Source organism: Penicillium daleae, assembly GCF_028827525.1.
Source record: "Penicillium daleae strain IBT 16125 chromosome Unknown utg000002l_segment0_segment0, whole genome shotgun sequence".
Taxonomy (NCBI): domain Eukaryota; kingdom Fungi; phylum Ascomycota; class Eurotiomycetes; order Eurotiales; family Aspergillaceae; genus Penicillium; species Penicillium daleae.
This window is the reverse complement of record NW_026623150.1, coordinates 160,232-184,104: the sequence shown is the minus strand read 5'-3', so window position 1 is coordinate 184,104 and position 23,873 is coordinate 160,232. Positions and strand designations below refer to the sequence as shown.

General features: G+C 49.8%; 9 protein-coding genes across 9 annotated transcripts; 4 read left to right on the top strand and 5 right to left on the bottom strand.

The window, feature by feature from the left end:
- Nucleotides 1–598: 598 nt before the first annotated feature.
- N7458_001086 (uncharacterized protein) lies at nucleotides 599–883 on the top strand (the record flags this gene model as incomplete). The annotated part of the gene is made up of 2 exons (XM_056904469.1): nucleotides 599–725; nucleotides 768–883. 2 exons carry the CDS (start codon nucleotides 599–601, stop codon nucleotides 881–883), a joined length of 243 nt encoding a protein of 80 aa, XP_056768576.1.
- Nucleotides 884–2,852: 1,969 nt separating this feature from the next.
- On the bottom strand, nucleotides 2,853–4,646 carry N7458_001085 (uncharacterized protein; the record flags this gene model as incomplete). The annotated part of the gene is made up of 6 exons (XM_056904468.1): nucleotides 2,853–3,012; nucleotides 3,065–3,093; nucleotides 3,218–3,895; nucleotides 3,950–4,245; nucleotides 4,301–4,445; nucleotides 4,497–4,646. 6 exons carry the CDS (start codon nucleotides 4,644–4,646, stop codon nucleotides 2,853–2,855), a joined length of 1,458 nt encoding a protein of 485 aa, XP_056768575.1.
- Nucleotides 4,647–6,178: 1,532 nt separating this feature from the next.
- N7458_001084 (uncharacterized protein) lies at nucleotides 6,179–7,629 on the top strand (the record flags this gene model as incomplete). Its single annotated transcript, XM_056904467.1, has 4 exons — nucleotides 6,179–6,586; nucleotides 6,641–6,748; nucleotides 6,805–7,219; nucleotides 7,283–7,629. 4 exons carry the CDS (start codon nucleotides 6,179–6,181, stop codon nucleotides 7,627–7,629), a joined length of 1,278 nt encoding a protein of 425 aa, XP_056768574.1.
- A 1,292-nt stretch (nucleotides 7,630–8,921) lies between these two features.
- On the bottom strand, nucleotides 8,922–13,281 carry N7458_001083 (uncharacterized protein; the record flags this gene model as incomplete). Its single annotated transcript, XM_056904466.1, is given in 11 exon segments — nucleotides 8,922–9,535; nucleotides 9,617–10,433; nucleotides 10,462–10,506; nucleotides 10,523–10,813; nucleotides 10,881–10,943; nucleotides 10,999–11,242; nucleotides 11,304–11,371; nucleotides 12,056–12,184; nucleotides 12,241–12,526; nucleotides 12,577–12,873; nucleotides 12,929–13,281. 11 exon segments carry the CDS (start codon nucleotides 13,279–13,281, stop codon nucleotides 8,922–8,924), a joined length of 3,207 nt encoding a protein of 1,068 aa, XP_056768573.1.
- A 491-nt stretch (nucleotides 13,282–13,772) lies between these two features.
- N7458_001082 (uncharacterized protein) lies at nucleotides 13,773–14,831 on the bottom strand (the record flags this gene model as incomplete). Its single annotated transcript, XM_056904465.1, has 4 exons — nucleotides 13,773–14,041; nucleotides 14,120–14,159; nucleotides 14,225–14,335; nucleotides 14,394–14,831. The coding sequence occupies 4 exons, from the start codon at nucleotides 14,829–14,831 to the stop codon at nucleotides 13,773–13,775; spliced, it is 858 nt and encodes a 285-aa protein (XP_056768572.1).
- Nucleotides 14,832–15,868: 1,037 nt separating this feature from the next.
- Nucleotides 15,869–17,528, top strand: N7458_001081 (uncharacterized protein; the record flags this gene model as incomplete). Its single annotated transcript, XM_056904464.1, has 5 exons — nucleotides 15,869–16,050; nucleotides 16,111–16,227; nucleotides 16,290–16,848; nucleotides 16,924–17,334; nucleotides 17,388–17,528. 5 exons carry the CDS (start codon nucleotides 15,869–15,871, stop codon nucleotides 17,526–17,528), a joined length of 1,410 nt encoding a protein of 469 aa, XP_056768571.1.
- Nucleotides 17,529–17,959: 431 nt separating this feature from the next.
- Nucleotides 17,960–19,043, bottom strand: N7458_001080 (class II fructose-bisphosphate aldolase; the record flags this gene model as incomplete). Its single annotated transcript, XM_056904463.1, has 4 exons — nucleotides 17,960–18,242; nucleotides 18,318–18,441; nucleotides 18,504–18,883; nucleotides 18,958–19,043. The coding sequence occupies 4 exons, from the start codon at nucleotides 19,041–19,043 to the stop codon at nucleotides 17,960–17,962; spliced, it is 873 nt and encodes a 290-aa protein (XP_056768570.1).
- A 930-nt stretch (nucleotides 19,044–19,973) lies between these two features.
- On the bottom strand, nucleotides 19,974–20,408 carry N7458_001079 (uncharacterized protein; the record flags this gene model as incomplete). Its single annotated transcript, XM_056904462.1, has 1 exon — nucleotides 19,974–20,408. One exon carries the CDS (start codon nucleotides 20,406–20,408, stop codon nucleotides 19,974–19,976), a length of 435 nt encoding a protein of 144 aa, XP_056768569.1.
- Nucleotides 20,409–20,906: 498 nt separating this feature from the next.
- N7458_001078 (uncharacterized protein) lies at nucleotides 20,907–23,591 on the top strand (the record flags this gene model as incomplete). The annotated part of the gene is made up of 4 exons (XM_056904461.1): nucleotides 20,907–21,008; nucleotides 21,056–21,322; nucleotides 21,584–23,369; nucleotides 23,440–23,591. 4 exons carry the CDS (start codon nucleotides 20,907–20,909, stop codon nucleotides 23,589–23,591), a joined length of 2,307 nt encoding a protein of 768 aa, XP_056768568.1.
- Between the last annotated feature and the right edge of the window lie 282 nt (nucleotides 23,592–23,873).

Below are 23,873 nucleotides of genomic sequence, written 5' to 3'. Positions count from 1 at the left end.
TTCATTACACCTTCCCTTCAAGGAACTTCCTTCAATCTCTGTCGAGACCATCCATCCTCGAACTCGACTTCAACGACACCCTTGACTTTGTGACTCAATAGCGAGTGAAGCTTAATCCATGCCGGTCGGTCTTGCGAAGCCCCACTCTTTGTCCTCGGGCTTCCTCACAATCTGCGTCCATTATCGTGACGAAGATCCCTCATTATCCTTACTGCTCCGTTCCTCTGTCAGCTTGATCGACCCTCTAACATCACATCTGGCTTCATTCATCTAACACCAAGCAACACCCTCAACCTCCATTTTCCTGATTGCCCGCCCGGAACACACTTTGGCTAAGATCCATCATCAACAGCTATCATATCCGTTTCAATCTTCGGAGCAAGACATTATCACTGTGGAGTTCGTCACCGCCACCCTTGAAGCTTTTGGGATAAGGCTCCTTGATCTCCTACACAATGCCGAAAACAATAATCGATTGACCGAGGCGAAGAACGCCCTGGATACTCAATTTGGGGCTCATTTAAATGCCGTTGTCCAAAACTCTGACGCTTTCGAACTGATGAGACTTTTTGACTCTGGGCTGCATGCACTGGAGATTATGAATGGTATTGACGTGACGAATGCCTCTAATGCTGAAGGCCAAGCCCCCGACGGCATCCCTGACACGTGCTACCTTTCTAAAGAAGAAGAAGGGCCGCTCAGAGACATCTTGTTTGACGACTATGGTAAGGTTATTTCAGTTGAAATCCCCATAATGATGTTCCCAGATAAGAATGGCCGCCCGATGCTACCTTACAAGCGATTTATGGAGCTATGCCCTGACCTTCCGGGGAGCATCGAACGAGACTCTCCAGATCAACGCCTCCACAGACCACGGCCTTGAAGAATGCCTGAGCCACGACCGAAGCATCAGCAGGGCTGATGAGTATGATCGAGCGGGAAGTACGCATCGACAACATCGGCGCCCAAAGACTCAAAGATATCCGCCGCATAGTACTTCGGTCATAATGTCAGTGGACCCTAGGACCCTGGATGCCGTGCGATCTACGACGACGATTGCCCTACTATCAAGACCCATATCTATTCCCGACCTAAGCCCGATTCTCGCAGGAGAGGGTTTCACCTGCCGTCTTCATGCATGTTAATTGGCTGCAAGAAACATAGAAAATTTGCGGCCACCGGAAGTAAGCGAGGCAAAACCCAGGGCCGCATTGCGAATCATAAAGTCCCTTGAAAGTGGCAGGTTTCGGCGCTGCAGACGTATGAGACAGAGTTTCAACCTTCATAACGAGAAGGGATCAGTTTGTCAAGAAGAGGTAGCGAAATGGGTAACGTTAGTTAGGCGGGCCTAGCGAATGACCAATTTGTCACGGAATCGATTCACCGCCCTCCTGGTCTTCCAACATTTAACCACCGTAGCTAGTCTGTTCGCCGTCACCGTGCACGTCTTCCAATTCATCAGTGGTATTCCATAGTTCTTGGAATAGCATGCACTCCATAGGTGTGTGGTTAGCTTCTCTTTATTCTTATCCGGGGCTTACCTCACGATTTTCATTCAGTCCTGATTCACCACACGGTTTGGAAAAGATCACGGTTTGGAAAGCGTGTATTTAACTCTGACCTCGAGTTTGCTGTTGACCTTACTGTTGCATTGTCGAGGTATCTCATTTGGGTATTGCAACCGGTAAATTTTCCTTCATCAATTCAATTTTGAGCGGGTTGGGAAAACCGAGGCCATGTGGAGAAAACCGTGGCCAACTGATCACCGTTTTTCATTTGCAGGTATTAGCGGGATGGAGGTTCTGGTGTGCAAATACTCGTGAAGTTTGGCCGTATTAAAAACCTGCATAAATTTTTATCAGAGAGAAAAAAGGGGATCTCTAGCCTGGGAAGGGCGCTATCTGGCGCAAAACAAACGTCTTAACGCCCCAACCTTATCAAAAAGAGAATGAAGCGTTTTCTACGTCATATTCTGCAGAATTTAAGGTACGTATGGGGATTTCGGAATAGCAACGTGAAGGCTGTAAACGCGTTTCAATCTGAAAACTTGCCATTGGAAATACAGAGTTTCGTACACAGTCTGCTCCATTCTCTACCTCTCCGAGACCTCTCAAGCCTACGTACCACTCATTTTGCCTAAGAAAACATCAAGAAACATCAAGATTAAGATAAATGAACCCTTCAAGGGTGTGAACTAAAGCCATAATGAAGCATAGGAAATTGAGGCCTTAGCCTGAGCTGTTTCAAATGATGTCGCGTTTTTGCTCCATTTAGGAAGCTGTGTAAGCGCGACCGGCAGCGTTGAGGCTTCGGCCATTTAACAGGAAGCCATCGGCGCACATAAAATAGGCATAACGACTCACAGCATCCTGAAAATTAAGCCAAGGAATGACCTTGGCCAAGAAGGCTGCCGAGACAGATGGATCGCCGCCGTTTATACCGCTGGTCAACAATTATGTTGTCCAATCATTCTTTGTTTACTTTTTTATGTCAACCTGCATTCTTGTACTTAAGATAGTCAGCTCGCTTGTTAGTTTACAGGAGAGTCAATCTCCTCATGGAATCGTGCTGTACAGTACACGCTCTGCTTCTCTAATTTTTGACATTTTAAGAATGAGAACGTGAAAATACCTACATACCCTGTCCCATGTTCTATTTAGGCTTTATCAGAGCCCACGTCGGCCCAGGCCTCACCCAGCCCGACCTTCGTGTGTTAAGCTTTAGGCCGATTTTTATAGCCCATAATGGGCCCTGGGCCTCTTGGAAGGACAAATCTGGAAATCTTTGGTATAATTTTTCGTTATTGAGAGGAACCCCTTGGCAAAAACAATAGATTGATTGAACGTCCTGTCTCAGAGACGAGATTTGATATTTGAAGCAGATTGAGACGGCAGGGCTCTCAATTTCTGTCCGTAGAATCTTAGCATAATGACTGGAATAAGTAGCGCGACCACAATCATTGCAAATGTTAACCAGGCATATTCGATTCCAATCTTCTCTGCCAACGGTATACTGCAATATAATAGTCAACATCAATTCGAACCCAGCTCGGAGGTATACTCACGCGTAGAAAGATATTAGACAAGAGAATATCTGTCTAAAAACGTTAAGAATCGTTGAGATTTCTGCAGTCTGAGGTTTGTAGCACTAGTAGAACGCACTGTCAGCAAATTTATTTTCTCGTCCTCAGGATGTACGCAGGATGCACGGAACTCACGTCCGTGGCATAAGTATAAATGGTCGTCGTGGCAATCTGAAGTCCCATATTGGCAATTCCCATCCCAAATGCGCTGCCAACCCAACTGGCAGTTTTACTGTGTGACAGGCATACCCCTTCGATGATCACGCCAACTGGAAGAAGTATGGCCCCGAATATAGCAGTTAGTCTGGCTTCTGGGAGCCGATCTCCATTATTTCTCTGCGCATGTCGATTGGATAGCCAATCCGTTACCCATCCAGCGTTGAGTTCACCAGTTACTCCTCCGATCAAAAGGGGTATGCTGAGCATCAACCCTGTTTGGGCAGTAGAGAACCCATATAGCTCGGTAAATAGCTTAGCGCCCGTGAGAGCGAAAAGAACAGTGCCGTACCCAAAGCAAGCCATGTAAAGGACAGCTGGAAGGAAGACTGATGCCATTTTCAGCATTTCGAACGGCCTGGTAAAATCTCGCACACGCGGTCGGCGGGCTGGAACTTTGCTCTTTTTGAACATTAGGTTTTGGAGGTATGATTGCTCCAGGTAGGTCGTCGAAGCGGAATGAGTTGCAGAATACCGTGTCTCCGGAAGACAGAAAATGGTCATGACAAATGTTCCGAGTTGTATGTACCCAGGGATAAAGAAGCAAGCACGCCAACCGATCGACTGTGCGATGAAACCACCCAACAGGGGAGCAATCTGGAGACGGTTGTTAGATGTATCTTTTGAAGTAACCTGTTTTGATATACCTACATGAGCTCCGCTAGTCAAGGCCAGGGTGTATATTCCCATATAAGTACCCCGTTGATGGACGAAGTACATGTCACAGATAGTAGCTGCGCCCATCGCCATAACAGAGCCTGCACCCAAGCCATTGAAACCCCGGGTGACCATAAGTCCAGTCCAAGTACTACAGTACCCGGCAACAACATTTGTAATTGCTGCGACGAGGTTTCCCAGCAAGTAGATTGGGCGTCGACCGTATTCGTTGCCGAAAGGAATGACGATCAAGGGGCCGATTCCGGCGAAAACAAGAAATATCGTCAGTTCTGTTGAGACGGTGTCAGTAAGTCACCCAAAAGAAATGGAATGTTGCTGATCCACCATAGCTAGCTTCCACGACAGATAAGCCGAAATGATTTCCCATCGGAACAAACGCGGGATTGGCAACGGCGGAGGATAGGGGTCCCAAAAGCGCGAGCCAACTGATTTGAAGGCAGACACTGAGTTTCAAGGTAGGGTTCCAGTTCTACTGAGCTTTAGTGTTTGAATTAGATGGAAAATATAGCGTCCTGAATACCAATGGGTCGTCTTTATGGTCTGTTGGCTGCGGAACCACTGGATATCCATGAGGATCATAGCGGACAGATTGTGGGTTGGCGGCATCAATTTCTAGGTGTATTTCGGGCGCCATGGTCTCCTCACAGCCCTTCAACTTCTCAGGGTCCATGCTGATATAAAACGCTGGTGCTTCGTTACAGACCTGTTGAGTGCCGCGGTTATGGCTATTTATTCAGGGTTGGCGAAACCATTCTGAGCTACCCCGGGTTCCTTTCTTCCTCCTTTTTAAAGCATGTGGGGAAGAATTCACATCCTCTTCTCTTCGTCTATTCGGTCGCACTGTGTCCTGCTCAACCGGGGAGTTAAGCCATGGAGGATTCGGGAATCCGGCCAATGAGACCCAGCAGCTCCCTTAACTCCGAAATGACTAAAATGGCTCGCCCCACTTCAACTGAAGATGCGGGGATGCGCTGTGGAGAACTTTAGCCTATTCCCGACGCACTCTGTGGGATTTTCGCGATACTGAGAAATTGAGAGAGCAGCCCCCCAAGAAACGCCGCAATCGGGTTCAAATCTCGTGTTTCAGTTGTCGGCCACTGAAGACGAAATGTGATGGGGTTCGGCCGGTCTGCGCGACGTGCGCCTATAATGGCCGAAAGTGCGATTTGGCTCAGTGCGGCGTCTCTTCCAGCAGGATGGCCATGGTCAATGAGGAGTTCGGGCTTCTAACCAATCTTGTCATGGCGCATATGAGAACTAAGATGCGAAATTTGCCAGTTACCTGCGTGGATTGGAAACACGCCTCGCTGCGCTTGAAAAGTTGACCACGACTGTTTAACGCCGTAATAGTCCTTGTGTCCCATGTGGCTGTCTTCGAAAACGGCGATGAGCAACCTTTGCTCGTCAAAAGTCGATAAAGCACTTCGGATGACACAATCCATGTCTAGTAATCACTCCGTTGCGCACTGGGCATATTCTTTCCTCCAGAAGATGCTTGTGTATATGCACCAGACTGTGAGGGCCCAGCAGTCAACATCTACTACTTCTGTACCAGATGACAGTGCTTCGGTGGCGGATGTAATGGCATTGCCAGCAACCATGAACACTGAGTTTGATGGTGCCCGGAAGTTACAGGCATTATTTGGATTTGCGCAAGGTATTACCGGCCATTTGGAATCTCAATTCCAATTTCTTGATTCTGGCTTACCCGAGTTATTATAGACATTCCAAGACGATTCATTATTGGATGTGCTGTAGGGAAGAATGTATATATAAACTTGTGGTCAACCAGTTGCACAAACTGAGTCCCATGATAACGGGACCTGTATAGGTATTTAATAGTTTACCCGATCCATGTTGTCGTTTAAACAGGCAGGTTTATATGAAATGCAAAGTCTCAGACACAGACAGCAGAACACGTCGTTTTATTTTGACTAATCCATTCAGAGCGATACTTGGTGTGGGGGCGTTCGGCAATCTTCCATTTAGCCTTTATTGCCGAGAGAACACGGGATATCCTTCAACCGCGACCGGGGAGTTTAGCATATGCGTCTCCACCCTTCAATCTAATTCCGCTTGGTTCACGACGCGGATTGAAACCAACTTTTTGGTTCGGTATATAATTTGCTTAGCTGCTGCTGAGATTTGAGATTTCACCCCTTCGATTCTGAGCCGCCTTCGTTCGTCACCCGCCTGCCAAAGATGTTTCGTATCGCCATAATAGGTGGAGGTATTGGTGGACTTTTTACCGCTCTATCCATCCACAGCCATTGTGAATCAAAAGATGTACAAATCGACATCTATGAACAAGCAACTGAATATAGAGAGATCGGGGCAGGGGTGGGGATCGGCCCAAACGCTGCCAAGCTTATTGAGAAGCTCGGACTGATGGATGAAGCGCTGAAGATTGCTGGTGATCGGAACGGCGTCTGGCTTACATTTCGCCGATATGATACTGGGTCAGAGGTGCTCACCGTCAAGGGCCCTACGCAGGGAAACAGAACCCAGTTGCCGATGCACCGGGCAGAATTCTTGGAGATACTTGTCCAGGCTATCCAGAACCAAGGGGCAGCGACCATGCACACAAATAAGCGATGTCAAAGGATTGAGGTACCTTTGTCTCTTGCCACATCTTTCCGGAATATTCAATTAATTTTGTTACAGGACCGAGAGGACATGATGTTGGTGACATTTGCAGATGGTACGACAGTTTCCCCTCATCTTGTCATTGGAGCCGACGGTATCCATTCGGCCGTTCGTTCGCATTATGTGGTATGTCTTAGGTACATATGTGAGCGGTAATATACCAGTGTTAATCCTGATTATAGCGAGACTCGCCACAATATGGCGGGATGGTCGTTTACCGTGGGCTCTGTGACATATCGAAGATCCGAGATCAATGGACAATTGATACATTTTCGGCAATGTTTATTGCGCCCGGAAAACACTTCCTTACATTTCCAATCAGCAGAAACAAGATATTGAACGTCGTTGGGTTTGTCTCAACGCCATGGGAGAAACTCGGGGATGTAAAGGAGAGTTGGACATTGGCAGGTGATAAGTCTGAAGTCGAGCAAGAATTCAAAGAGTTTGCCCCTGTTGTACAAGCAGTGATCGAGAATATGAACACTAATCCCCTGAAGTGGATTCTGTTTGATAGACAGCCGTCGCCAGAATGGATCTTCTCGAAAGGCAAGGTTGTCCTGCTAGGCGATGCAGCTCATGCAATGTGTCCTCATCAAGGTATTTCTTGGAGAGTCATGTGATCCAGTCGTATTTCCGATTTCGCTAAATGTTCACTTCTAGGAGCTGGAGCTGGTCAGGCTCTAGAGGACGGTTACATTATCGGTCGTGCCCTGCAAGAGTACTTTCATCTGCTCAATTTACCCGGTTCTCGGAGCCTCCAAGAGTGCCTGCAGTTATATCATTCTATTCGGTTTGCGCGCTCGGAGAAAGTGCAAGCCACATCTAGGCAAGCGGGAGATCTGTATGAAATGAAGATCCAGGAAGTGGCTGGGCTCAGCTATGACGACGGCCTTCCCATCGTGAAGGCCCAGATTGAAGATCGGATGCATTGGATTTGGAACGAAGATCTGGACGAAGTTTTTAACAAAGCTCGTTCAGAGTGGCTGGGAACTTCTGCGTCTAGTTAGACCATAGATTCAATATATTGTCTCAGGATTAGAGTAGCAGGTTCATGATGGACATATATATGAGACTCCATAGACGCCAATGAAATTCACATACCGTTTGGTCGAAGTCCACACAGGGCCAGGAGAGACTAAGATTGGAGAGGGATACCTACGACGAGTTAGAGGTAATTTGTCCTTAGGAAACACAATATACCTAGTACAGAGGTCTTCTCTTGTATGTCTTCAATGAGCACAGGAAGGCTGCCCAGATGTCGACTCTTACTCTTGAGGACCTTGGTCTTCGGCCCACCGAGCCGCAGGAGACCACTGAGAAGGATGGTCCACCCAATGCGCTTCTCCTATGATACATTAAGAAGGTCGGGTCTGTCATATCGTTGCCTGCCGCGATGACGTTTCAAATAATGAACTTTATCCCTCTGGATTTCCCCCAAGTTCCTTGCTTTGCCCCAGATCGATCGCCGGCATTTATTAGCTTTGTTTTCCCTCCGGGCTGGATCCCCTCTGCAAACTGGCTTCGAGATTCATGCCTTCCAAAGGGTCTTCTGCTGTCTCTCCCTGAGACCGCATCTTCAATAAGAATGGTTTCCCCCTAATATCGTCAATTCCGTACTTGCTCAGAAGGATTTCGGCTTCCAAGTCCTGCGTCGTCCATTGCCCAAGATTCTTCTCAGAAATAGTCATCCGGTCCGACCATTCTCCAGGCGCTTTCGAGAATCATCTACTGCTTTTTCATAGAGCAATCCGGCTGGCAAATGGTCCATCTTTTCTCTGATGCCGTGAATTGAATTCACAATGGGTCAAGTGGTCCTGAAAGGTGGTATGCCTTTTATTATTGATTTCTGACTCTTATCATGTCCAGTGCGTATTTTACAACAGCTCGAAGCAAGTGGTATACCCTCGTTATTACAGAGTTTCACTTCAATTATTGTCTGCTAGCATTGAAATTCCAAGCATCAACAGCTCCACTATAATAGCCCTCCTACTGGTCTATGATACAGGAAATAAAATGGGATGCTAAGGCACTCCTACCATCGTATTGGCAGTTATAAATTGAATGATAAGCCCTGAACCAATTGGGGAAGTTCGGCTGCACACATGATCTAGGGGGTGGAAACCTATCTGGCTCCCCCGTCGGGTATTTTGGATCTCTGCCAGGCTTGAATGAATAAATTGTCATCGTATCGTAAGGCGCAGTGCCGCGAATTCTCTTCAAGAATAGTAATTATGCGAGTTTCAGCTAGCAAGTACTCCACGTATATCAGTAACATAAACATGCATTCCAAGTATTCGCCTTAGTTAAAACGTTGCAACTGGGAAAGGAATCCCCCTAGCCCTGATCCTATGGCACCGCGATTGGTAAGCATAGTATTGGCCCGGCACAATTGAAGCCGATTCGATACGCGTTGCTGCATTGCCGCGGCCTGTGTGCCGCGGCATGCTGCCAAAGCACGTTCGAAATATTTCTGAGCCAGCTCATATTCCTGGGCAGCAAAATGAAGGTTTCCAAGCATCTCAAGGGAGGTCTGTGTTTCTGGATTATCGAGGCCCCTTCGCTGTTCGACCCATTTCAGGTACCGAACCATCCAGGGGATAGCTTCAGATGGTGGATTGGCCCCAGTGAAGTGCAAAGCTCCTTGAAGTGTATACATCACGCCGATACTTCCAACGATATCCATGGTCAGAGGGTGATCCGGGCCAAGCGCATCCTCCGAAATTGCCAGAGCGCGGCGGAGAGTTTCGGATGCATCCATAGTTCGATGCGCACGCGTCAACCCTCCACCATGCAATGACAGGGCGCGAATCGTGAGAGGATGTTTGTCACCGAGACCAGCTCGGAGCTCCTCGTACACCTGGGGCAAAATATCAAATGCTTGCTGGACTGCGGGGTCAAACACTTTGACCAGTGCTGCAGTTTCCTCCCCGTGATTATAGATTACGTAGTCAAGCGTATCCAGCAGAGCCCAGAAGACACGGACATGGTTCTAACCCAATAGGCGTTTCAGAGTATCCGTGAGCTTTTCGGCGGTCATGATCGCACTTTCTCGGCGATTGAGGGCGTTGTATGCCATACCGAGCCGGCGTCGAGTCTCCAACGTATCTAAATGTTCTTCACCAATATTGATTTGCTGGCGGGCCAACAAGTTAGCACAGATCGACTCCGACTCCTGGTATTTGCCCTTTTGACCGATAATCTCGGCCATGAGACTCTCTGATCGCATGGGAAGGGCGTGGCTGTTCCCAAACACACGGCGAGAGTTATCCGTAACCCATTGGCACCATTCACTGGCCTTCTCCAGGAAGCTCGACTCGAGCTCGATTTCGGCCAAATTATATCCCACCGCAAGAGTGCTGGCATGATCGGGACCCAGCGTCCGGAGATGCTCCTGGAAAATTTCATATTCGACATTCCGGGCCTCATCCCACTTCCCGCGATCTTTCAACTCGGCTGCTCGAATGGATCGTGGGTCGTTATCCAAAGGGGAAAACATTGCACCAACCACCCTCTGAGTGATTTGAGGCGGTTGTCCTGGAGGAGAGTATGGTGCACTGCTGTTGGAGTGCATACGAGGGGGCAGTGGGGGTGGATTGTATCCCGTCGTCGGCTGAGGGGATGGTTGTGGAATGAAGCCTTGTTCGGACAAAAGGGCCTGGTCGACCAGCTGCTTGATATTTCCCTTGATAAGACGGTACATCGGGCCTCGGACGCCGACTTTGCACATTTGCGAATGATCGGCATCGAGCTTCAGCTGTGTCTCACGAAGACCAGACAGACCAAGGACAGCCGATTCTTCGTCGACCACCAACTACTGAAATTAGTATTGATGGAATTACCGCGTCGTCTATGCGATCCTTCTTAACAATGGGGATCATACATGGCTGATAGAAGCTGGACCAGCGCCCCCAAAAAGACCTCCTTGCCTTCGATAAAGCTGACAACGCGGTAGTCTTCGAGCTGATGACGAAAGCGATCTGACATCTGTCGGGTGAAGAGCGAGTTGTGTTCCAAGCAGTCCAGTAGGTCGTTGCTGGCATGACCCTTGGAGACAAATCGAGCAACGCGCACGGCGATTTTACCCAGTTCGACAGCTTTTGCTCCTCGGTGAGGGGTTCCAAAGAAAACCAGACCGGAGGTCGATGTGCGGATAGAATTGTACTTGGGATCTTCCTTTGCATTGAGGAGAGCCTAGTTCAGCGAGGAGTGGGATCGAATCAGTTCAAACCACGAGATACATAGCCGCATGTAGACTGACCTGTTTGATAACCAAGCCTCCGAGACTGTGCCCGATGAAGATGATTTTTGGCGGCAGAGATTGCTGGGTCATTGAATTAGCAAGCTGCCTGATTTCACCTCCGGAGAGTGAAATTTACAAACTGCGGGCTGCGCTCCATGTCAAGCAAGTTCAAAAGGGTGTTCGCATGGTCTTTGATGCTTGCTGTGGACATGGTTTGCGGGTTTGTGATGTTCGAGTTGTACCCATACACAAAAACTCGCGAATACGGGATGTCCTCCGCTAAAAAGTCCCTTGGCCAGAATTTCCCATTGGAATGGGTCCATGTCTCGAATGGGTGGTCATTTCGACCTCGCGGATTCAGACCGTGAACGAACACAAAGCTATTAGTGCGCACGTCAACTGTCAAGAGGGTTCCTGGCATAGCGGGGAGTTCTTGCGTACTCTATCTTATGAGCTTCCCGAGGACTATAGACCTCCTGGAGGAATGGATACTCGTGCTCTGCCGAATCCTGCACGCAATGTGAGATTCCTGCAGCGCAGATTGAGTTAAAGGCCAAGGTCAACGTACCATACTCGACGAGCAGATCTAGGAAACCCAAAGAATGCCAATAAAGTGGAAAGAGAAGTTAGAAGGATTTCTCAACCCAGGCGCGATATCAAGAGATAGCCTCGCTTGGGTTCACCAAATACGACCACGACACCACATGTGACCTGCAGTCAGACGGGTGCTTGGCGCTCGTACTGACAAGGATTATCTCAACCACAGCCAATCATCGGAGATGCTGCCAATCGGTAGCAATTGCCCTGAAACTGCGGCTGGGGCATTTGCAAGTCCTCAATATGTGTATGCTGGAGATACTTGCGGGGCTTGCGGGCGGCCCTTGTGATGACCCTGCATTGTGCCTGGTCCCAATCAAAGTGATAGGGTGTGAATGGGAGAGTGCAGTGATAGTTCAAAATTTTGGAGCCCAAGACCAGAGAATAGATCCACAATATATGTTTCGCCTTCTTCTGCTTCGGAAAATCTTTGAAACTTTCTTTCGAATTGTCCTCCTTGATCGCGATCTGTCGTTCAAATCGTGACTGATAGGATGATTTTGAAAGCTGACCAGGATTCAAACCTATCGGACCCCACGGTATAAATGCGCCATCGTCAATCCCCAATCTCATGCTCGGTGTTGAGCGCCATCAACTTGCCCATCATCTTCTTTCAGGTTCAAGTTCTGAAGACAGGGGGCAAAAAACAGACTGCCGCGCCAGGCACCCACTGCTGTGCGGGACGCAACGAGAGCCCATAGCAACAACACTGCAGTGCTTAAGATCTTCCAATGGCTTCAAATTAGCTTGGAAAAACACGGGGGTATAGAGCCCAACTTACAGTTCCGAAGACCTTGAAAAACATCAAGTCTAGTTCTACTCCCAGTTCCATCGTGTTGGCTGCATAAACACCCAGTGGAAACGTGAATCCCCACCATCCCATGTTAAACGGGAAAGGAGAGCTGTAGAGCACTGTCGCCAATGCAAAAACAAGCCAGATCAACCCGAAACTCCACATGAGCAGGGAGATGAAAATACCCAAGACGTACGCCATGGAGCCTGCAATGGGGTCTAGGACAACAGAGTCTTGTAAAAGCTCCCGGGCCACCTTACCAATATAAATGATGCTGTGAGATGTCAGAGAGCGAAAGTGAATGGAGGCAGGTAAACGCCTTACCCGAAGCCACCAAACCCCAGAGGCCCCAAAGGGAGGAAGCAGCTCACGATGGCCTCTCGCGGAGGAAGTTTGTGAACAGCCAGTCGCTGGTAGTAGATGACCAACACCGCGATTGCTAACGGAGTGCCCATACCCCAAAGAACAAAAGAGACGAGCAAAGTGCCCATCGCATGTTGCTCATTTGGCAAGATATGAGCGACCTTAGCGCCGACTCCAGCCGCAACAATGGTGGCCGCGATGGGTAGAAGTTGGAGGGCAGTAATGCGGTCAAGCGATGTGATGTACCGTTGGGAGATTCTGAGTCTAATCAGCAAGGGTTTTTGCAAGTACCATTTTCTGAACTCGGACTGACAAGATGAATGATAGAGAAAGAGTGACTGAAGCCGCCGCAACAACGTCCGCCATCCATAGCGCCCACGCCACAGACGTGGCCCACGGCCCCCATCGCGGAACACATATGAAGACCCACATCTCGATGAGTGTCGCAAACCCCATGGGGATGGTTGCCAAGAAGAGCGAGTTGGTCGGGTCTTGGATCATCACTCGCCAGATTTCCGGATAGAGAGTGTATCGAAGGATGGAGGTGATCAATGCCAGTGAGAATATCACCACATTGAGCAGAAAGAACACGATCGACAAATAGTAGAGAACCGGAGTTTGAAAAGGCACCGAATTCATGAGTACTGCGACAATTCCTGTGCCCATCGTCGCGGCAAACCAGCTGAACATCCATGCATCGCATGTTGATTAGCGAGGCGTTCATGCCGAGCGGGACCAAGCGAGAGAGACACTCACGAAGGGCTGAAATTTCGGATAACTCGTCTCCAGCCGACATTGTACTTCACAGACATTCTGCCCTGGGTGTCATTTCTCAAATTTCTAGGTCTCGGCATGGTTTCTCTGTACAGTTTCCTCGTGGGAAACGAGCCGACCGCGCTGTTCTTGTGTCGGGAATCCTTGCCAGGGGATTTCTGCCTCAGGCACACTTTTCGCCGGATGTCGCCGATGGCCTGTCAAGAAGAATATTTGAGAAGGGAAGCTTTGCAGGGACAACAGTAAAAGAAAGTTTATTCTTCGTATCATATCAAGCCAACTCAAGCCTCGGCTGTACCTGCCCGGTCTTCCATCTTGTCTAACAAATAATTAAAAAGCGCAAACGCCCGGAATGATGCCCATCCTCTCATATGCAATCTCGTCTACCATGCGCCGACAATACCCGCGATAGGGATGTCAATACCCGTGGTATATGAGCTGGCGTCGCTCATCAAGTACACGTAGGCACCGCCAAGCTCTCGAGGGTCGGCCAGACGAGGCATGCCACCATAGTATTGCATCTTCAGATCCCAGTCCGGAGACTTCTCGACGTAATAGGTCATGGCTGTTCGGACGAAGCCCGGCGAGATACTGTTGACACGGATACCATGTTGGCTCCATTCCATGGCGAGAGTGTGGCACATGTTACGAACTGCAAAGCGAAAAACAAATGATACACTGGTTAGCTGTCCGTCCTTCATCCCAAGGGGTCAATGACGCGTTCACTCACCAGCTGCTTTAGTGGCACCATACGGGGCAGAGGGTGCGGCCTTGCAATGGTTCATCATTAGCTTGCTGAATATAGATCACAGGTAAGAAAAATCCGCAGTCTTACTCGATTGGGTCGATAGGAAGTCATGCTCGAGGTCATCACGATAGATCCCTTGATTCCAAGTTCAATGAACTTGCGAGCAGCAATCTGAGCGCAGAAGTAGGCACCAAAGACCTAGCCGGTGATCGTCAGCCTTTATAGCTTCGCTCACAACAATCCAACTAGGACTCACATTGAGATTGAACAGCTTCTCCAGCTCAGCACGTTCGAACTTCAATGCAGGCTGATGCTTGGTCATGCCAGCATTGGCCACCAAGCCATCAATGCGGCCAGTCTCTTCCACAACCTTGTTGATGGCATTTTCTACACTTTCCTCCGAGGTGACATCGGTCTGAATGTATTTCAAATTGGGGAATCGATTTTGCAGGGCCTCGAACTCTTCTCCAGGCTCCATCAAGTCGAGAGAGTACACCATCTTGGCCGCATTAGCGAGACACACCTCGGCAATGCCCAGGCCAATTCCGCGATTGGCACCAGTAATTGCGATAACCTTTTGCGCCAGAGTAATTTGCCAGCTGAAGTCGTCAGCAGGCATCGTGGTGAGGTAAGGAGTAGGCGTCTCGGTCTTGCTCGCGCTCGACGCGGCACTCTCAGTGGCAGCAGGGGGCATGGTGTGTAAGAAGGAGAATTCAATCGAGACCAGGTCGTGTGGAATGGGAGTATGCAGAGGGAAGGGGGATTTAAAGAACTTATTTGCAGAGGAAGCACAGCTTTAATAAATCTCCAGACCTTGTAGTTCCCCGCATCATCGTCACCATCTTTGATCATTGCCCCTCCACACGGCGCATTTCGCGCGTCGCTTCAAGGGTGTCGCTTTGCATGATGATCTCCCAGGCGGGGCTCGGGTAGAGTCATGAACATCGTGCCGAGCTGACTCGATCCGAGCATGCAACAAACCATGGCGTCAGGATCAGCCCATGGAAGTAAGTAACTTAAACCTATTTGGCGACTTGTCTGGGGTCATGGCGTGCGCCAAACAACCATAGCGGTCATATTCGCCAATCCAACGCCGAGAGAACAGTGCACGAAGAAAGACTAGCAATATCGGAAACTTTGCAAACTTTGCCGCCACGGTCAAGTCTCGCGCGCAAACCCATCGAAAGCCACATATCTGGGATTCGGAGAGCATTGGTAGAAGCCGACCCAAATGCAACAGCCTTGATGGCAACAGGTGTATCATGATCCACGGCAAACATGAGGTTTCTATCATACACATTTTACTAACATTCCAAGTGTTTTGCCACTGTTGGCTTGGGCCAAACTCGCCTCCTCGATAGAGTTTTGAGGACTGTGGATGCCAAGGAGCAACAGCCGTCAAGCGAAGAAAAGCCGAAAACCTTACTTTTGTGTCTCGTAACGAGGCCACCCCCACATCGTGAAACGTAGAGCTGGTGAGCGGTGGAGAAACCACCCAGCAGCCCACGACGGTGTTTCTGGGGGTGGATTACCCCAGTCAAACAGGCTGCCGGCTCCTATCAACCGTGTGGGGTGACCATATGGAGGAGGTAGACTGTCTTGCCGTCATAGCACAAGACACGAGACTGAGCTTCTATACAAAGAGGCATAAATATCCTGTGTGGAAAGCCTGCAAATGAAGCCGTATCCCCGCTGCATCTCCAGCAGATTTTCCTCCTGAAAGCCACAATCATGAATTCCGTCGACATTGAGGGCCAGATCAAGAACGACATATCATCCAAGGAGATTGAGCATGCAAGCATTCATGAGACCTTCTCCCCTGAGGAGGAGAAGGCTCTCGTCAGGAAGATAGACCTGACCTTGCTGCCAACCATCTGGATCATGTACCTGCTTTCTTACTTGGACCGTACCAAGTATGTTATCCCTACAGAAGTGTCATGATGAGACCTCATTGCTGACGAAGATGTTCACAGTATCGGCAATGCGAAGATTTCTGGAATGCAGACAGACCTGAACCTGACCTCTAACCAATATTCCGTCGCCCTGGTGGTGTTCTTTGTAGGATATGTTGTGTTTGAGGTGCCCAGCAAGTAAGTCAATGCTTTATGTTCCCACATGGAGATGGGAAGTATACTAATGTCGGTCGGTGTAGCCTTGTCCTAGGTCGCACACGCCCGTCGATATTCCTCCCCAGTATCATGGTTGTTTGGGGAACCCTGACATGTCTCATGGCGGTCATCAAGGATTTCAAGCACCTCGTGGTACTCCGTGTCTTGATTGGATGTGTTGAAGCTGGCTTCGCCCCCGGTGTGCTTCTTGTGCTGTCATCCTGGTACAAGCGGACTGAACAGTCCAAGAGATTTGGTGTGTACATTTCGGCAGCCATTCTGTCAGGCGCATTCGGTGGTCTGCTAGCCGCTGTGATTGTGAAGCATCTCGAGGGTGTGCATGGGATTCGAGGGTGGAGATGGCTATTCATCGTTGAGGGTGCAGCAACCATTGGTTGGGCGCTGGTCGCCTTGTTCATCCTGCCCGATTTCCCATCGACTTCAAGACGTCTTTCTGAACGCGAGAAGCGTGTCGCGGTCGCTCGACTAGCCACTGAGAATGTCACCGCGATCACTGCGGACGGTGAGCAGTTGAGCAACTGGGGAGCAATCAAGGTCGCTGTTAGTGACCGGCGTACTTGGGCGTTTGTGGTGGGATACATGGTGAGCAGATCCAGTACTTCCATGCTTTTTTAACCAGCCTGGGTACGATTCTGACCTTTGATGTTATTCTACCAGGTCATCGTTGGCTCAAGTACTCTAACCTACTTCTATCCAACCCTCGTCAAAGGCCTCTTCGGCAATGCGTCGACGGAGAAAATCAATTTTTTGACCGTACCGATCTACGGGGTTGCCTTTGTTTGCACAGCCATCACAGCCTACTTCAGTGACAAGATCCCAGGGTGGCGAGGTCTGGTTATCGCTTGCTGGCTGACATTCTCGTTGATCTGCTCCATTATCGTCTGTGCGGTATACAACTTTACCGCTCGATACGTCTTGCTGGTTCTCATGGCTGCTGGTCTATGGGCTACAAACGCCGGTACCTTGGCTTTCGCCTCATCCGCGTTCTCTGGGATGCATCCCCAGGCACGTGGTGTGAGCTTGGCCCTGGTGAACGCGCTTGGAAACTTGGCCCAGATCTATGGATCGGTATGTTCCCCTTTTCGTGATTTATCATTCAAAAGCTGATCAAAGAAACAAAGTATTTGTTCCCCGACTCCGACCACCCCAAGTATATCAAAGGATTCTCTGTCATTTCTGCCATGTTAGTAGTTGGCATAGTCGTTTTCAGTGGGTTGCACATTTGGTTCCGCCGCAACGCAAAGTCTTTGGCCGAGCAGTGATCGGATGTGCCAAGAAGTGTTGCAATTTATTTATATCAATTAAGGATCATGAGATAGTACAATTCATGTAGCCAACATTGTTCTCGAAGATCCGCGCCTCGTAAACACTGAGAGTACCCTTGTCTAAGCATTCCATGCCTTCACTGCCCCTCTCGCAATCAATCCTGGTAATTGGCTCTTGAAATGGTTGCCAACGGCGAATTCAGTTTACTCACATCTGCCTCCGGATTGGTGATGTGAGGTTTCGTCCCATCTACTGGTTTCGTTCGTTCACTTTTGTAAATCAATAGCACCTGGTACGCACATTCCCTGCCGTGGAGCATCCGTGGAGGAATTAACCATGGAAAACCTACTTCCAGTTGAGAATCATACACGTGGATGGCGTTTACACGACTACAAATATTGGTCATCAATGGCGATTTGTTTATTTTTTAGCTAACGTGACTTGAGGCTTTGCCGCTACTTCCCACGATATCCATCCATCGTTCTATCTCCTTCGTCAGAACGTCAATGCCAGTATCCATCAGCTCCGTAAGTGGCCGCATGGCATTCGACCGCAAGTTATCATGCCAGCAATCCAGGACTAGTTTATTCACATTGACCTTGGTCACTCCGGCCTTGACACATGCCTGGGTCAGGCTGGCATCAAAATCGTTGGTTCCATGGAGCACAAGTCGAACACGGCCATTCATGGCTTTGAAAACACCATGCAAACTTGGTATTGCGATAATGAAGTCAGCCTCGTGCCAGATCATCGCGTGCTCAGCTCTTGAATCATTTTACACTCACCGGTCCATATCCAACTGAGGCCCCTTCGGACCATAGTCTCCATGGATATTGCCCACGCTCGGGGCAAGGAAGTCAACTCCAGCTGCGATGAAATCCTCCACATCCTCCGGGTTGGTTAAGATACCTATGATATCGTTAGAAAAGCTAGTTCATAACCGATTCGTTCCGACATGGAGCATTTCATACCTTCAAGATCACCAGTATCCATGATACCATCTTCACCACCTTCGATACGACCAGTTTCCGCCTCCACGGTGATCCCTCGCGCATGGCAATAGTCCCGCAAGGCACGAGTCTTCACCAAATTGTCTTCCTTTTCGTAATGACTCATATCCACCATAATGGAGTCAAAAGGAAGATTGTCGGCCACATACTTGATCTGCTCGTAGTCTTGGGCATGATCAAGGTGGACAGAGATGGGGACCGATGCACTCTTTGCGGCGGCGGCCGCCGCAAAGACCAGGGATGGCGTCTGTTTGAGGGACGAGGGAAAGAGCTGGATGATCAAAGGGGACCGCCTTTGTTCTGCGGCTCGGACGAAAGCCGTGATATGCTCGACATTGTATCTGGCAGTCCAAGATCATGTCAGTTTCCCTCTCCGTCTCTCTCCGGGCCATGATGAAGACCCTACACCACTTACACGATTGCCGCCAGGACTCCGTATCCGCCCTTCTCGGCGGCCGTCAGGATCCGGTGTGTCTGATTGTTGTCTTGCCAGCTCATCATGAGAGTAGGTTTGCAAGTACTTGAATTGCGATTTCGGAACAGAAGAAACGGGATACGTGGCCCAGGTTATTTGAGTTGCTGGGAATTGTGTTTGGTCGAGGAGGCCAATCGAACTCAACTTGAGTCAAGGGTCTTGATTCGAAGAGTAAATAGACACAAGTGGGTTTTGAGTCCCTGCGACTGCACGCGAGTTGACCCAGTGCGTGTGTCTCGATGTTCTGCTTCGCAACGAAGGTTGTGCTCGGGTCTCGTGTCGGGGCACACCCCGAATTCCCCGCCAAAACCCAATCTCGGGCATTTCCCGAGCGCGCATCATCAAAGAAGATATTCGGAGCCATGAAGCGGCCTTGGACCTTTGTAGCCAAAACTCTCCTCTGCCACTACCAACGTCGTTACCGGCCGTGAGAAAGAAGAGACTATCTATCCTCCGATGGGGTGGTGTTGTTGCTTTCGAATGCATCTTTCTTCCTCGCGGGCCGCCCTCGCGATTCGTGCCTCGACCTCTCTGTTCCGATCAGACAGCCCATGACCGAAACCCCCGGTTGAATAGATAACTAATTATCCCATAATCCGATCATTAATCTTTTATGTACAGACGCAATGTTGTAGAGGTCTATCTCCGAACATTCAAAACTGGATTTTCTATGTAAATCAACTTCATATTCAATCACTTGGGAGTTACCGTCTAGCCCCAGTCAACAAGCATCTGATTCTCAATTGTGTCCTTTTCGTACCCACTCATCATTATCTCAATCGCTGCTTGTACAAATTTCTCGACTTTCACGCAAGGCGCCAGGCTGAAGAGTTGATCTCTAAGAGTGCCGGCTTTAGATATCACCAAGGCAGGTCGGATAAAATATGGCTCAAGAACATCGCGGTTTGCTTCCGTATGTCTGAGTAGAGCATTTTCAGCCTCTCCCTAGGATGCCGTTAGTGGAGTGTCATTGAGAATGGGACATCGGAGGTCTCGTTTCGCTTTCGCGGGGCCTTACCCGGCCTCTCTTGATCCCGTTCAACACCGGAGCCGCTAATGTAGACAAACCGGAACTTGTCTCCTGGTGCACGCGAAGCGCTGGAACCCGAAAGGAAGGCATTCTGAAATGCCGCCGCTGCAGCAGCTGTGTAATCGATGGAAATGACACGATCTCTCGGGTTACCCGTTCCTTTTGAAAGTGTGATCCCTAGCGACCAAATATACGCTTTTGCGCCTTTCAGTTTTTCCGTTAACGAAGAGTCCGAGTAGTGAAGAAAATCTTCATCCTTCATGATATACACGTCAAGCTTGCTATTGGTGATGTCAAGTTCGCGGCGGGACAAGGCCACAATGGACGTAATGCTTGGGTTGGCTAGGCATTCTAGAAGCATTTCCCTGCCAAGAAAGCCTGTCACACCGGTTCATAATAAGCTTCATGGTTGATGACTGGTAAGGTTTTGCTGAAGAACTGTTGTAGGGACGATGAGGAGTGGTTCTTCTTTTATCGGTGTCGCGCTTCCCTATATAAAGGGCTAAAGTACTTCTCTTACTTTTTAGTGGGAACAGCCGTCGGGTTGATGACATTTCCTTTTTGGCTACTGTACCAGTCTGTAGATACATACCGGAAAGGGGGCATTTAGTAAGCTTACTGTAGCCACCTCCTCTGGGATAGGATGATGAATGGACTGAAAAGTACTTGACTAACTACTAATAATAGGACTAGCCCGGTCAGGCGGGATTGACGTGAGCGATGGCCCAAACAGAGAACAGCAACAGCGTTGGCTCGATCCGGAAGTTGGACACTGCGGTAGAGAGTACGAGTACTAAGTACGGAGTAGTCTAGTAGGAGTCAGTTACGGAGTACTGCGGTAGTAGTCTTGAGCTTAACGATGTCCGCTCTCTGGTGGGTAACACGGCGTATACATCCGGAGTACACTATCGGATTAATTACTGCCTCTATCAGTATCCAGATGGTCGAACGTCGAACCCCGGTTGGCCTTGACAGCAGCTGCTTTGCCCCTCATGAATACTATTACAGTATGATTCTTGTCCTCTCGCGGCGGCTCCAACTGGACTGGTGCCAGACTTCTACCGACTCCCAGTCCTGCCACTGGTCAGCGTGGCGGATGCAGGCCCACCGGTTGACCCCGCCTCGAGTCGGGACTGTGAGTTTTGGGCCGTGGCTGAGATGAAGAGTCGAGGCCTCGACACGATCCTCTTCTTCTCCTGCACGGGCTTCGCCTCGTGTACTATCTTTCCGTCGCTTTGGCGTCAATGGCAAAAGCACCTGGGCCACGGCCGAAGCGTAAATCCCGGGGCCGGGGCCTCCGCGCGACAACGGGCTGGTGAGTGCGCGATGCGAGGCTATCCAGCTGCTTGCGACCGATCCGATCGCTAATTCCGCCGCAGCGTCATCTGCAAACGACGGCATGTCAAGTGTGACGAGGTACGAGGCGACTTGCATTTCTCTTTTGCCCAGAACTCCGGCCGATCAGCTCCGATCATGTCGTTCATTCGTATGCCACTCATGATAACTAATTGAGATCCTTGATTGCCAATTATCCAGGCTCGGCCCCAGTGTGGTCCTTGTGCAAAGGGACAGCGACCGTGTATCTACGCGCCTCAATGTAGCACCGACGTTGCCAGCACACCCACTCCCATTCCGGCGACTCCGCTCATCTCTGCGGCGCAGCTTCACTCAAGGTCCTCCAGCCGGGATGGGGGGCTGCATCAGGGCAATACAGAGCAACATAGCCCCTTGCAAATTTTGATCGATGCCTGCCACCAGAAGCAGCCGATGCAAGATGAAAGACTACGAGACCAAGGTCATGAGAGAACCGAGGGACATGAAAGATTGGACCTCCATGCGGAGATACGACAACGACAGCACTCACTCCGTCAACCTGCGCCCATCCCACACGTTCCCATCATCCCTTCTGCCAACTCCCCTTACGGCTACGACCCTTCTCCAGGAGCCGAAAGTTCGGCATCTACTCGAGTAGCACCGCTCAGCTGGTTTGAATTGTTGGCCACTGATGCAGCAAATGCGAATGATCGCTTCCTTCTGTCGCCGCCGCAACAATTCCCACGGGCCCATCGAGATCATGGCGACCATGGTGATCACCGCAACCCAGCCGGGGAAGACCCGCGTCATAGTTCAAATCTGCGGCCACGGACACTTCGGGAACGTGAAAGCTTTCATGCAGCGGCCTTTCGATGCGACCCAGAAATCGAGCCGCGATTTGTCACACAGCAGCCCACGGAGGATGGAGATTCGGTGATCTCAGATAGTCCATCCTCGTGGACCACATCGTCTCCGATCCAATTATCCAGTCTAGAACATTGTTTGTTCACCCATTTCGTACGTGTGTCGAGCAAGTGGCTGGATTTCTACGACCCGTTCCAGCATTTCGCCTCGGTAGTTCCTCATTTAGCTCTCCGGAACGTGGGATTAATGAAGGCATTGCTGGCCCTTTCCGCAAGGCATCTGTCCCTTGAAATGGAGCCTCGAGAGGAGAGAGCAGACTCAACATTGACGGATCATGGCGGCACGTCCTTGGCTCCGCGCAGTGACTCTGTTCAGTCTCATGTCATCGACCGTAACCTCGCGGTTCAATACTACTATGAAACCCTGCATTATCTCAACAGAGCCATGCAGCACCCTTCATATGCCCGCAGCCATGAAGTGATTGCGACGTCCCTGCTGATCAGTACATATGAGATGATTGATGGCTCGAATCAGGATTGGGAACGCCACCTCAAGGGCGTCTTCTGGATCCAACGATTTCAAGACAATGACGGAGAATCTGGTGGGCTGCGATCAGCTGTTTGGTGGGCCTGGCTTCGACAAGATGTATGGGTAGCCATGAGAGAGCGGCGGCGCGTTTTCAGCTTCTGGCAGCCAAAACGGCCAGTGTCACTCTTGACAGCACCAGAGCTTGCTACTCGGGCCACCTACCTACTTGGTCAATGTGTGAACTACGCTTCGAAGGAAGAGCAGGAGACTTCGGATCTGTCTCGGCGGCTTGAAAGGGGCAGTGAGCTACTTTTCCTCCTCCAGGAATGGTATGATCATCTACCTTCAGAATACAACCCTCTTCCGATGACCTCTGATACGACTGTGTTCCCACACATCTGGGTTCATCCGCCCAGCTATGCGGCCGCGCTGCAGATCCACAGTCTGGCAAGAGTCTTAGTCATACTTCACCGTCCCTCTTCTGGTGGTTTAGACGACTACCGAGCAGCACAAAAATTGCTGACCTTGTCTGTCAACACGATATGCGGAATTGCACGAACCGTTGATGAGTCAGATCAGGCGGCCAGTATTGTCTCTCTTCACTGTGTATTTGGTGGTATGTCCCTTGGTCACCCTGGTGGGCTCGCTGATGAAACACTGCTAACTCCCTTTACCTCCACCTCCAGCTGGCATGTGTGTGTATACCCCTCACGAACGATTGGCGCTGTTGGATCTCTTGGCTTCTTGCCAGAAGCGGGTGCGATGGCCGTCGAGATCTCTGCGGAAAGAACTTGAGCTGGAATATGGGAAGGACGAATTTGCGAATCTAGCTGGATGATCGCCTCGCCATGGTCCAAGCCCGCAGCAGCTAGTTCTGCTCTACGCCTACGGGGCTCAGTCATGTCCCAGGTTCTCTCTTTTCTCGGACCAGTTCTGGCAGCAATGCGAAGTTGCTCGGCGTCCTTGTCCAGTCTTGGCAAGAGCCTGATCTACAGCAATCAAATGGGATACAGCATGATAGCCAAGGAGACTGAAAAATTGCTCAGGACTGTTGAAAATGGTCTTATTTCAAATGAACATGCAAGCAACAAGTGTTAACACGGAATGGTAAAATTGGCAT